Here is a 12,081-nt window from a genome sequence, read left to right as displayed (position 1 = left end):
TGCCGCTGCCAGTCAGAGCGGACAGTCCCCAACTAGGTTTAACGGGAACACCCATGGAGCCCATGCCTGGGAACCAGATAGTTCTGAGAAATCATTGTTTCAGTATGGAATGAGCAGAATTAATTCCCCCCACAAACCTAGCTGCCCCTAATCCCCCTAAAGCCCTTTCCTAGTAAATCTGTTCTGAGAAATTCCGTATTGTTTTCGGACCCCTCTCCTGCGTTTTGCACGTGGCTGTAGTACAGATTCTCGTTCTAAAACACATCCCTAACTCCAAATCGGAACCTTTCAGATATCCCCCTCCCCACCTCGCAAATGAAAATGTCTCGTATGCTTATAACGCTTCCTTCTATTTATTTATTTAAAATATTTCTATACCCCCCCCAAAAAACCTGTGTCTCTGGGCGGTTTATGATTAAGATCATTTTTAAAAAATCAAATCAATTAACCATTAAAATCCTTTAAAACATTAAAACATTTACAATCCAATATTAAAGATATTAAAACTATAAATCTAATTAAAAGCCTGGGCGAAGAAATATGTCTTCAGTGCCTTTTAAAAATGTTGCCAGAGATGCCCCTAGGCATCTGATCATTTGGGTTGCCCTCTTCCGCACCGTCCCAATCCTTGCCATTTCCAGGGACTGATTTCGGACTGAGAAATACCTGTCTGAAACCTCGGAAGAGATGCTGCCAGTCCGTGCAGACGGCGCTAAACTAGACGGACTGAGGTCCTGACTCAGTAGAAGGCAGCTTCATGGTTCAGCTGGTGTCTCTATAACTAGGCAGTAGCGCACCTTCTTTGTATGCAGAAAGGTTCGAATATGTCAGCAGGGAGGGAGGAGAGAAAAATAAGGGGAGATATGGCCGCAGCCTTCAAAAATCTGCAAGGCTGTCATACAGAAGCATGGACTTACTCTCTGCTGCTCCTGGAGGCAGGACTCGAACCAGGGGCCTGAAATTGGAAGGAAGCAGATCCATGTTAGATATTAGGAGGCACTTCCTAACATTTAATTGCTGTTGGACTGTGGAACAGCCTGCCTCATGAACTGGTGGGGGCTTTTCAAACAGAGCTGTGAACTTCAAACTGGAGCTTTTCAAACAGAGCCTGTGCAGGCATCTGCCAGGGATGCTGTTACCACTAGTGTAAATAAAGTGTAAATAAAGGGAATGCTGTTACCACCAGTGTAAATAAAGAAGACCTCAAAGGGTCCCTTCCCCAGTTTCATGCTGCTGTGAATGTTCAGGGGTTCTTGGTCACATGTGAAGCCTTGGAATACAGACACTAATGAAGGGCCTATCCAAGGTTATCTGGGATATTGGACTTCTGCCATATAGCTCCTGAAATCTTGGGCGAATATGCAGGGTCTGTGGTCATTATTTGGAAAGTCCGACATTTCACCTGCCTTTTCCTCTTTCCGTTTCAGGCGCAGGCCTGCCTGCTCCTTCACAAAGCTCTACAAACCCGGGATTTCAGGCTCTCGCTGCCCAAAAAGGAGTGGGAGGAACTGATGAGAGAGAGCACCAATCAGGTCACAGCGGTGAGTTCTAATTTAAAGGAGGGTTTTAATCCCAGGTCAATCTTCTATGTGGCTCTGTGTTCTGGGAGTGTTGTGTGGCATGTAGAGGGGTTGGAGGCTGGTCAGGGACTGGAAGAGGGGGAGCTGGTCTTGTGGTCGCGGGCATGAATTGTCCCTTCTGCTAAGCAGGGCCCACCTTGGTTTGCATTTGGAGGGGTGACTGCCTGTGAGCACTGGGAGCGATTTCCCTCAGGGGATGGGGCCGCTCTGGGACGAGCACCTGCCTGCTTGCATGCTGAAAGCCCCTGGCCTCTCCAGACAGGGCTGGGAGAGAGACTCCTGCCTGCAACCTCGGAGGAGCCGCTGCCAGTCTGGGTAGACAGTCCTGAGCTAGGTGGACCAATGGCCTGACTCAGTGCGTGGCAGCTTCCTATGCCCGTCTTCTGCATCTGTCCACGGGCTTGCAGTACAACCAGCCTGCTGGAAAGCATTGCAATCAACTTAGAGATAGTAGGAACACAGGCAGCTGCCTTTTACTGAGTCTGGCCCTTGCTCCAACCAGCTCAGTATTGTAGTCACAGACTGGCAGCGGCTTCTCCAAGGTTTCAGGCAGGAGTCTCTCCCAGCCCTACCTGGAAATGCCACCAGAGGCTGATCCTGGAATCTTCTGCATGCAAGAAAAATCAGGTGCTCTCTCTATGAGCAACAGCTGTCAGGTAGCCACCCATGCAAATGCAAATCAAGGCAGTCCCTGCTTAGCAAAGGGGGCCGTTCCTGCTTGCTGCCACACCTGCTTTGTGTGCAGAACGTCCCGGGTTCAACCCCACTCCTGCGTCTCCGGGTAGGACCGGGAAAGACCCCGTCCTGCAACCCTGAGGAACTGCTGCCAGTCAGAGCAGATAAGACTGAGCTAGCTGGCCTGACTCCGTAGAAGTCGGCTTCAGATGTTCATATCTGACCATTTTAAGCAGGGGACTTTGCTCACTGGGTAGTGAGCCTGCTTTTCCTGCAGACAATCCCAGCTTCACCCCTTGACACCTTCAAGGAGAGCTGAGAAATACCCACCTGGAATCCTGGGTAGCTGCTGCCAGCCAGGGCTGATCGGACTGCGACAGCCAGAGCAAGGACTGGACTCAGTAAATGGCCGCTTTGCAAATTCGTCGGAGATCTTTGAAAACAGACCCCGTGGTGCTCATTTCTGCCCTGTGTGGTGGCTTCCGTTTTGAACATACTAGAATCCTGCTATACCAATTAGGGAGGGCAAGGTTTCGTCCCCCGCCCCCCTGAACAATCCGTTTTCTTAAAGGGAGTGCTCTATTTTCTTTTGCCTAAATGGGGCTGGTTTTATTCAGAGACCTGGGATTGTTTTGCTAAAGCAGAGAGGAGTTAAAGGGCAGGCCCTCTTTAAATCCATCACTGTTGTTAAAAACAACAGCCGATAGTGAGTGGTATTTTTGGAGACGGAAGAAGGTGGAAGCTGATGCCGAGACTAGGATATGCAATATATGGAGGAGGGAAAGGAAAGGCAGTGTTGTTTTTGAGAGAGCCGACGGTAAGGAATGGGTAATGCTGGCTAAAATCACATGGTGGGATTCTGAATTCGATGAAAGAAAAAGACGCCTTAAAAAAAAAAATTCCACGCACGTTGGATTTTGTGCATGGAGGCAATGCTTGTAGGAACCTGCCATATACTGAGTCAGACCCTTGGTCCATCTAGCTCAGGATCTTCAACACTGACTGGCAGCAGCTCTCTAAGGTTTCAGGCAGGAGTCTGTCTCAGCCCTGTCTTGGAGATGCCACCAAGATGGGAACTTGGAGCCTTCTGCATACAAGCAGGCAGGTGCTCTTCCCAGAGCGGCCCCATTATCTCCTAAGGGGAAGATCTTACAATGCTCACATGTAGTCTCTCATTCAAATGCAAACCAGGGTGGACCCTGCTTAGCAAAGGGGGGGGCAATTCATGCGCACCTGTTTTTATCAGGCTTTTAAAAGTTTATAATGCTTTAAAGAAGGGGTCCCTCTTTAATGGCCCATGGTCCTCTCGAGGGTGCTGGACTACAACTCCCTCGATCCCCTGCCACAATACAGTGTAGCTGGAGATGATAGGGGTTGTAATTGGGCGACCCCTGGAGCACCACAGCTTGGGCACCCTGTTTTAAAGTTTTCTCGATGGTGGTTTTCATTGGTTTGATATGATTTAATGTTTTAGTGGTGGCTGGGTTTTACTTTGAAAGCTCCCCAGAGATTTTTATATGGGGCAATAAATAAATACGACAAAGAAATAAAATGAAATTAAAAAGGAACATAGGCAGCTGCCCTATACTGAGGCAGACCCTTGGCCTTTCTAGCTCAGTCTTGTCTACACAGACTGGCAGCGGTCTCTCCGAGGTTGCAGGCAGGAGTCTCTCTCAGCCCTGTCTTGGAGATGCTGCTGCCAGGGAGGGGACTGGGAACCTGTAGATGCTCTTCCCAGAGTGGCCCCATTATCCCCTGAGGGGAATCTCTTCCAGTGCTCACACATGTAGTCTCCCCTTCAAGTTCAAACCAGGGTGGACCCTGCTTAGCAAAGGGGACAAGTCCTGCTTGCGGCCACAAGACCCGCTCTCTTCTCAGGACAGGCACCAGAAGGTTGCGATGGGGGATTCCCCCACGCTCTCGGCGGAGGACAGATTGCATATGCTCTCTTTCAGTTCCTTAGAAGTGTGCCGTCAGCTTCTTCTCCGGCACAGAGGCAGAAAGCCGTCTGCTATAAATATCGCCCCACGGTGTCGAAGATGGCGTGGGATGGCTGGAAGGCCGAGACAGATGCCAACGTCTGTCGGGCGTTCTTCCCGCCCTACGACGCACACGACGGATATTTATATACTGCTTTCCAACCCAAGTTCCCAAAGCGGTTTACATAGATATGAGTAAATAAAATGGCTCCCTGCCCCCAATGGGCTCACTGTCTAAAACAAGAAACAGAAGATAAATACTGGAGGGGTGCTGTGTTTGGGATGGATACGTCCAGTTGCTCCCCCACCACTCTCCGTCGTGAATTGTATTTATTTATCATATTTTTGTACCACCTGATATGTACGTCTCTAGGTGGTGTACAGAATTAAAGTCTCATTTAAGAGTCACAGATTAAAATACGCCAGGCACAATCAAAAGAGTATAAAACAGGTCTTAAAACAGATTATTAGAATTAATTCTAATTCAAAGCTTGCGAGAACAGGAGAGTCTTGAGGGTCTCCCCGAAAACAAACAGAGAAGGAGGTGCTCTAATTTCAGCAGGGAGCTTATTCCAAAGCCCTGGGGCAGCCACAGAGAAAGCCTGGTCCTGAGTCGCCAGCAGATGAGCCGGTGGCAACCATAACCGGACCTCTCCAGCAGATCATAAAAGGCGGCACGGTTCATGGCAGAGGCGCTCTCTTAAAAACCCTGGGCCCAAGCTGTTAAGGGCTTTATAGGTGATAACCAACACTTTGTATTTCGCCCGGAAACATATTGGTAGCCAGTGCAGTTCTTTTAAAATCGGAGTTACATGGTCCCCATCTGTTGCCCCTGAGACCAATCTGGCTACCGCATTCTGTACCAATTGTAGTTTCCGGATTGCATACAAGGTCAGCCGCATGTAGAGAGCATTACAGTAGCCAAGCCTATTGTATGCCAGTGGGCCGTCGTCTTTTCTCTTTTGCAGTGGAACGGCGATGGAAATCCCACTGAGTTTAAGAGAGGAACTCCCCCCCCCCCCGCACACCCCGGTTGCTTTTCGCTAACTGACTTATTTTTACAGACTTTGAAGACAGTGAGCGAGTTCAAGGTCAAAGTGGATCAGGAGAAGGTCATCAAGTGTCTGGAGCTGCTGAACTTCCTCGTCAGGACGGTGACCCAGCAGGTAGGCGAGACGCATCCAACCCAGTTTCCCAGATTTTATTTATTTCTACAGACCTATGGAGCTGCTCAGTCAAACCCTTGTTCAGCATGCTCAGGATGGTCTGCACTGACTGGCAGCAGCTCCAGCTCAGGATGGTCTGCACTGACTGGCAGCAGCTCTCCAGCAGGACTCCCCACCCCCAGCCCTCCCTGGAGAAGCTTTCGGGGATCTAGCCTGCCACCTCTGGCATGCAAAGCAGATGCTCTGCCACTGAGCTCCAGCCCCATCCCAGAAATATAAGCAGTTTCCTTATACTGAGTCAGATTATTGGTCCATCTGGCTCAGCATCGTCCACTCTGACTGGCAGCGACTCTCCAAGGTTTCAGGCAGGGGTCTTTCCCAGCCCTCCCTGGAAAGGTCAAAAAATCTGCAACCTTCGGCCTGCAAAGAAGACACTCTACTACTGAGCTCTGTGAAGCTGCCTCCGACTGAGTCAGGTCTGTCTAGCTCAGAATTGCCTGCTCTGACTGGCAGCATCTTCTCCAAGTTTTCAGACGGGTCTTTAGCCTTCTGCCTGCAAAGAAGGTGCTCTGCCATGGACTGATGCAGAATTAATCCAATACTGATGACTCTGATTTTTGTGGTTGTGTTTTTGTTGCTGATACGCTCCCCCCGCAGAAACTGAGTGTGGATTTGGAAGAGCTGGGCGGCGTGCTGCAGGCCCTGGGCCAACAGGACGGCTTCAAGAAATCCACACGGCTTGATGATCTCTACTGGAACGTCATGAAACTCCTGGGATTCACGTAGGTGCTTTGGGCCTTTTCCCCCCAGGATTTGAACTCGGACCTTCTAAGTCAGTGTAACAACGTTGGCCCTCCTGCTGTGGTGGGACTATAGCTTCCATCGTCTCTGGCTGTTGACCACGGTAGCTGGGGATGATGGGATTTGTAGTTGAACAGCTGGAGGTCCAATGTTGTGTCGCTCTGGGTTTGGTTAGAACAGCATATTTTGACAAGTCTTAAATCGTAAGCATTTCCTAGCTTTTGATTAAGGGAGTATAACAGTGATGGAATACGCCTCCTCCGAAGTCCACAAGCTTTTCCCCAAGACCTTTTTAATGCGCAAGTCAAATAAAATATAGGTATTAAAAATAGCAAACATTTCGATTTCACACATCAGGAGTGCTGAAGCTGATGTGTGACATTAAAATGTTTTGCATTACATTGAAATGTTTGTTGAAGCGGATGTTTGACATTGAAAAGTTTTGTGTTACACTGAAACGTTTGCTGAAGTGGATGTGTCGCATCGAAACATTTTCTGTGACATCGAAATGTTTGCTGAAGCAGATGTGTCACATCAAAACGTTTGCTACTTTTAACATCTGTTTTGTTTGACTTGAGTGTTCCAAAGGTCTTGGAAAAAAGCGTACCTTTTGATTTACAGGCGGCCTGCAAAGCCGAAAGCGCCAGCACGGCCAGAGAAACCAACCGAAGCAGAGCACCCGAAGCGGAAGAAAAAGGGCTTCCTTCCAGCCACCAAGAAACGCAAGAACCGGAAAAAGCTTTCTGAGCAGCCCCAGCAGAATGGCGCTGAGAGCAGTGGCAAAGAGGCTGTGGCAGCCGGAGCAGACGCTGCCCCTGCGGGGAAGAAGAGGAAAAGGAAGAGGAAGAAGAACCAAGCGGGAGGCGGGGACCAGGGCCAACATCGGAACAGGGCGCAGCAGGCAAGAAGCCGAAGTTGCCAGAAGGAGGCGCCAAAGAGACTGAGGCAACGCAGAGCCTCTTGAAGGCGAGGAAGAGGAAGAAAAAAGCACTCGCTCCATCTGAGAAGAGCAGGACTGACTAAGAATTTTGGGAAGGGAGCTGCCGTTAGAAATGTATAGAGATAATATTTTACACCCTTTAATGGTTTTAATAAATCATCCGTGTTGCTGGACACGTGTGTGTGGGGTTCCTGTTTTTGGATTCAAGCCACAGAATGACAATTACGCTACTATAGCATTACTACCGGTAGTAGTAATAACCCTAACCCTAATGATATACTATGAGTAGTATATCTTTAGTATACTAGTAGTATATACTATACCTGTAATACACTGGTAGTATGTAATAGTATACTGCTTGTATAGTATACCTTTAGTATGCTACTAGTAATATGCTACAGTGAACGAATATTCATACTAAGAGACTTTAAGATGTCATCGTCTTGGCTGTGAGGCCCATTGAGATCATCCAGAGAGGTCTGCAAACAGTTGCCACCAGCTCATCTGGTGGCTATTCAGGGGCGTGTGTGTGTGTACCTTTTAAACCTTTCACCCAGCATATTCCAGTATACAAAGTTGTGCACGCCGCTAATTTCAGTAGCAGGATTGTTCATGCAAAATTTGGTATCTGATGAAAACCCGGAAGTTGGACTTCCTTTTGCATAAACAAATTGCAAGGTATATGAAATATAATGATCCTTTTTCACCCCCAACGGAGCAGGCAGAAGCTGTGTTGGCGAGCACTCACTTTGACAGCCTAATGCGGTAAGAAGAAATGTTCTCGTTGCGTTTCAGCCGCCTTCTCAGTGGGTGGGTTTCGGGTGGGCTGCTGAGGGCTAAATTCACCCAAGCTGCTAGCTTTTCACTCCCTCCTCCGCAACCTCTTTTTACGCTCACTGTTTAATTCTTCTTTAATAACGCAGGCAGAGGAGGGATTCTTCCCGCCGAGCGCCCCTCGAAGGAAACAGCTGCTCCCTCCATTGTGCAGGCGAAAAACAAGAACCCCCTTCAGAGGCCATTCGTAACAGCTCCTCCACGTCTTCAGCTGGCAAAAGAGGCCGCCTCGCCCAACAGATTGTCGCATTCAAGTTTCCAGTCCCTTTGAGGCAAGGCTCCATGGTGACGCTTCTCCTTCCGACACGTACAAAGAGGATTAGGCATTGGAGCGAAAGGGTGGACGGGGACGACAGACGCTAAGGGTAATGCCTCCGTTTCCAGCAACCAAACGGTTGAATGTAATATTCCTTAATGCTGTCTTGTACTTCCGAATCCTAGGAAGCTGCCTTCTACTGAGTCTGGCCCTTGGTCCATCTAGCTCAAGGTTTCCTGCACTGACCGGCAGCGGCTCTCCAAGGCTTCAGGCAGGAGTCTTCCCCAGCCCTACCCGGAGATGCTGCCAGGGAGTGAACCGGGGGCATCCTGCAGGCAAGCTGGTGCTTTCCCACTGAGCTGCGACCCCATCCCTTAATAGTACAGCTGGGGGCAGTTGGTACCATCTGGGTGTCCAATGCTCGCTGTGATTTTTGAGAGGGTCTCCACCCCTAGAGATGGAAAAGCAGGGATCGCATTGGCATTGCGTTCAGTGTTATCGGGCCATTGTGGGCACGTTCGCAATGGCGCTTTAATAGCTTTAAAAAACGTTTTTAAAAACTTAAAAAAACCCGACCCTAAAATGTCATCAATGTTGCTCAGAGGCATGGGAATGAAAATGGGCTGGAATGTCCTTTAAAAGATTCCTCCATGGAGAGAGGACAGTTTGTGCATTGCGACCCCTAATCCGGCATCTAGACCTCAGACAGATATTTCAGTCTTGCAGACCTCTGAGGTGCTGGTTTTAGACGGGTTTGGTCCCCACAGAGGTGGGGCTGTGCAGCCCAAGTGGGGCGGTAAAAGACAAACTGTATTTCTGCGGGCAGGGAGGGCTATATGTTAAAATTCTACCGTATGTAGAATGTAGATTATGAACCACCTGTTAGGTTGTGAACCGCCCAGGGACATTTTTTTTAATATGGGGCAGCATAGATATGTAAGAAATAAATAAAATAAAATATATACATGTACATAGGAAGCGGCTGTCTGCCGAGTCAGACCATCTAGCTCAGGATTGTCTACCCGGACTGGCAGCGGCTTCTCCAAGGCTGCAGGCAGGATTCTCTCTCTCCGCCCTATCTTGGAGAGGCTGCCAGGGAAGGGACTTGGGACCTTCTGCATGCAAGCAGGCAGGTGCTCTTCCCGGAGTGGCCCCATCCCGAGGGGAGTATCTCACCGTGCTCCCATTCAAATGCAAACCAAGGCAAAACCTGCTTAGCAAGGGTCTGTTAATCTGCTGCTTGCATTGTTTTGTTAGGAACCTATGCAGCTGCCTTATACAGAGTCAGACCCTTAGTCCATCCAGCTCAGTTCTGTCTACACTGACTGGCAGCGTCTCTCCATGGTTGCAGGTGGGAGTCTCTCTCAGCCCTCCCTTGGAGATGCCAGGGCTAGAATCTGGGACCTTCTGCATGCAAGCAGGCAGGTGCTCTTCCCAGGGCGGCCCCATCCTTTAAGGGGAATATCTTCCAGTGCTCACACATTATCTCCCATTCAAATGCAAACCAGGGCAGACCCTGCTTAGCCAAGTGGACCATTCATGTTTGCTACCATAGGACCTGCTTTCCTGAGTGCTTGCTTCATTGAGGTTTTTCCTGGACCTGTATGAGTACTGTAAGATATTCCCCTTGGGGGATCGGGCCACTCTGGGAAGAGCGTCTAGGTTCCAAGTTCCCTCCCTGGCAGCATCTCCAAGATAGGGCAGAGAGAGATTCCTGCCTGCAGCCTTGGAGAAGCTGCTGCCAGTCTGGGATGACAATCCTGAGTTAGATGGACCAATAGTCTGACTCAGCATATGGCAGCTTCCTATGTTCCTATATTTCTGTATGTGTGTGTGTGTGTGTGTGTGTTTGTGTATGAACGAAGAATATAAATGAGTATTTTAATAATAAAGATTAATGACGCTTCATAAGAATGCTTAAAACTTCTTGTTTAAAAGTCATCACATATTAAAAGTCCCGAGACATATGCCAGTTAAGATCATTAGTGTCATAAGAGTCTCGGACATGTGCTGTCTAAATTGTGCCATCTTTTAGTTAGCTCCTGGTGAGTTTGAGTCCTTATGAAGTCATACACATTTCGATCCTTTGGCAGCCGCTTCAGGCAAGGGCCCCACAGGCAGATATCTGACAACGCTCAGAGGGCGCCTGTCATCCAAATGCAGACCGAGGCAGGCCTTGCTTAGCAAAGGGGGCCCATCCGTGCTCATCACCACCACAAGGTGAGTTCTCCTTCCCCAAAGGAGAGTCTTCGTGAAGGGCAGGATTCCTGCCGGGCCTCCTCCTCTGGGAACCTGTCCGAGCAGAACCGAACCTCTTTAGGAGAGGAGAGCTGGTCTTGTAGGTAGCCAGCATGACTTGTCTCCATAGCTAAGCAGGGTCTGCCCTGGTTGCATCTGAATGGGAGACTTGATGTGTGAGCACTGCAAAAGATTCCCCTCGGGATAATGCGGCCGCTCTGGGAAGAGCATATCTAGGTTCCAAGCTCCCTCCCTGGCAGCATCTCCAAGATAGGGCTGAGAGAGATGCCTGCCTGCCACCTTGGAGAAGCCACTGCCAGTCTGTGAAGACCATACTGAGCTAGATAGACCAAGGGTCTGACTCAGTAGATTGCAGTTTCCTATGTTCCTATGAGCCCAGCGAAGGGCACCTTTTCCTGGAGGATTAGACGGCCAGACCTTTCCCGAGCCTTGGGCTGCTGGGGGGGACAGACAGGTGTTTCTCCATCATGTGTTGTGTCGTGGCCTCAAGCCTTGACCACCAAAAGTCACGTCTTTGTCCCCAGCTGCCTCCTCGACCTAAGAAAGCAAGCGGAAGTTCAGGGTGTTGGACGGGGGGGAAATTATTTGTGTCCCTCCTCCTCCAGGAGGCATGGAGTTAGCTCCTGCCCTCTGCCTGCCCTGAGCAGCTTTTATTGGGTCCCATTCGTGTGGGTTTTGGCTGGGGTCAGCAAAGTCAGTTTTCGGGGAAGATGCCTGTGGGAACGGAATCAGGAGGCTGAAGGGCTGGTGGAGTGTGTGTCAAGACAGTGGCTTCTCCAGCGGGGAGGGTTTGCAGAGCAGCTGGGGCCCTGTCTCCTGTGCTGGTCCACGACGTAGCCGCTTCTGACGGTGCTCTCTTTTCTTTCCTTTCTCTCCAGCCGTCCGAGGAACCAGACATCCAGGAGGTGGGGACGAGAACCGCCCTGGCCGGGCCTCATCCTGAGAGGCTCCATCCCTGGGCATGGTGAGGGACCTCTGGGTAACATAGGAAACATAGGCAGCTGCCATATACTGAGTCAGACCTTTGGTCTATCTCGCTCAGTATTGTCTTCACAGGCTGGCAGTGGCTTCTCCAAGGCAGCAGGCAGGAATCTCTCTCAGCCCTGTCTTGGAGATGCTGCCAGAGAGGGAACTTGGGACCTAGATGCTCTTCCCAGAGCGGCCCCATTATCCACTAAGGGGAATATCTTGCAGTGCTCACACATGTAGTCTCCCATTCGTATGCAACCAGGGCAGACTCTGCTTAGCTAAGGTTTGGACAAGACATGCTTACTACCACCAGACCAGCTCTCCTTTCGGGGTGACTGTAGATGCGTTGGGAGAGAGGGGGACACTTGGCCTAGTAGGCCAAGCTGACGTTGGTGGGTCTTTGCCACCCACTGAGTGTTTGGGGGACCGAGATCTTGGTCTTGCTGGCCCAGCAGTGCTCTACCGCTGTACATGCTCAGAGGTACACACAAGCCTAAGTACGTTAACTGGTAACGAGGAGGAGCTACTGAGGCCACCGACCTCAGCCTTGAGGAGGAGAGCTGGTCTGGTGGTAGCAAGCATGCCTTGTCCCCATAGCTAAGCAGGGTCCGCCCTGGTTGCA

At 50.0% G+C, this 12,081-nt stretch overlaps 1 protein-coding gene across 1 annotated transcript in view; it reads left to right on the top strand.

The window, feature by feature from the left end:
* Positions 1 to 7,314, top strand: part of MYBBP1A (MYB binding protein 1a) — a 56,301-nt gene extending 48,987 nt beyond the window's left edge. The window contains 4 exon segments of the mRNA XM_053274949.1: positions 1,428 to 1,541; positions 5,299 to 5,400; positions 6,058 to 6,182; positions 6,823 to 7,314. Coding sequence (XP_053130924.1) covers positions 1,428 to 1,541; positions 5,299 to 5,400; positions 6,058 to 6,182; positions 6,823 to 7,165 — 684 coding nt within the window. The 3' untranslated portion in view covers positions 7,166 to 7,314.
* The last annotated feature ends 4,767 nt before the right edge of the window (positions 7,315 to 12,081 follow it).

This window comes from Hemicordylus capensis, chromosome 12, assembly GCF_027244095.1.
Source record: "Hemicordylus capensis ecotype Gifberg chromosome 12, rHemCap1.1.pri, whole genome shotgun sequence".
Classification (NCBI taxonomy): domain Eukaryota; kingdom Metazoa; phylum Chordata; class Lepidosauria; order Squamata; family Cordylidae; genus Hemicordylus; species Hemicordylus capensis.
Note: the sequence above shows the minus strand (reverse complement) of the source record. Positions and strands in the feature narration are given on the sequence as shown.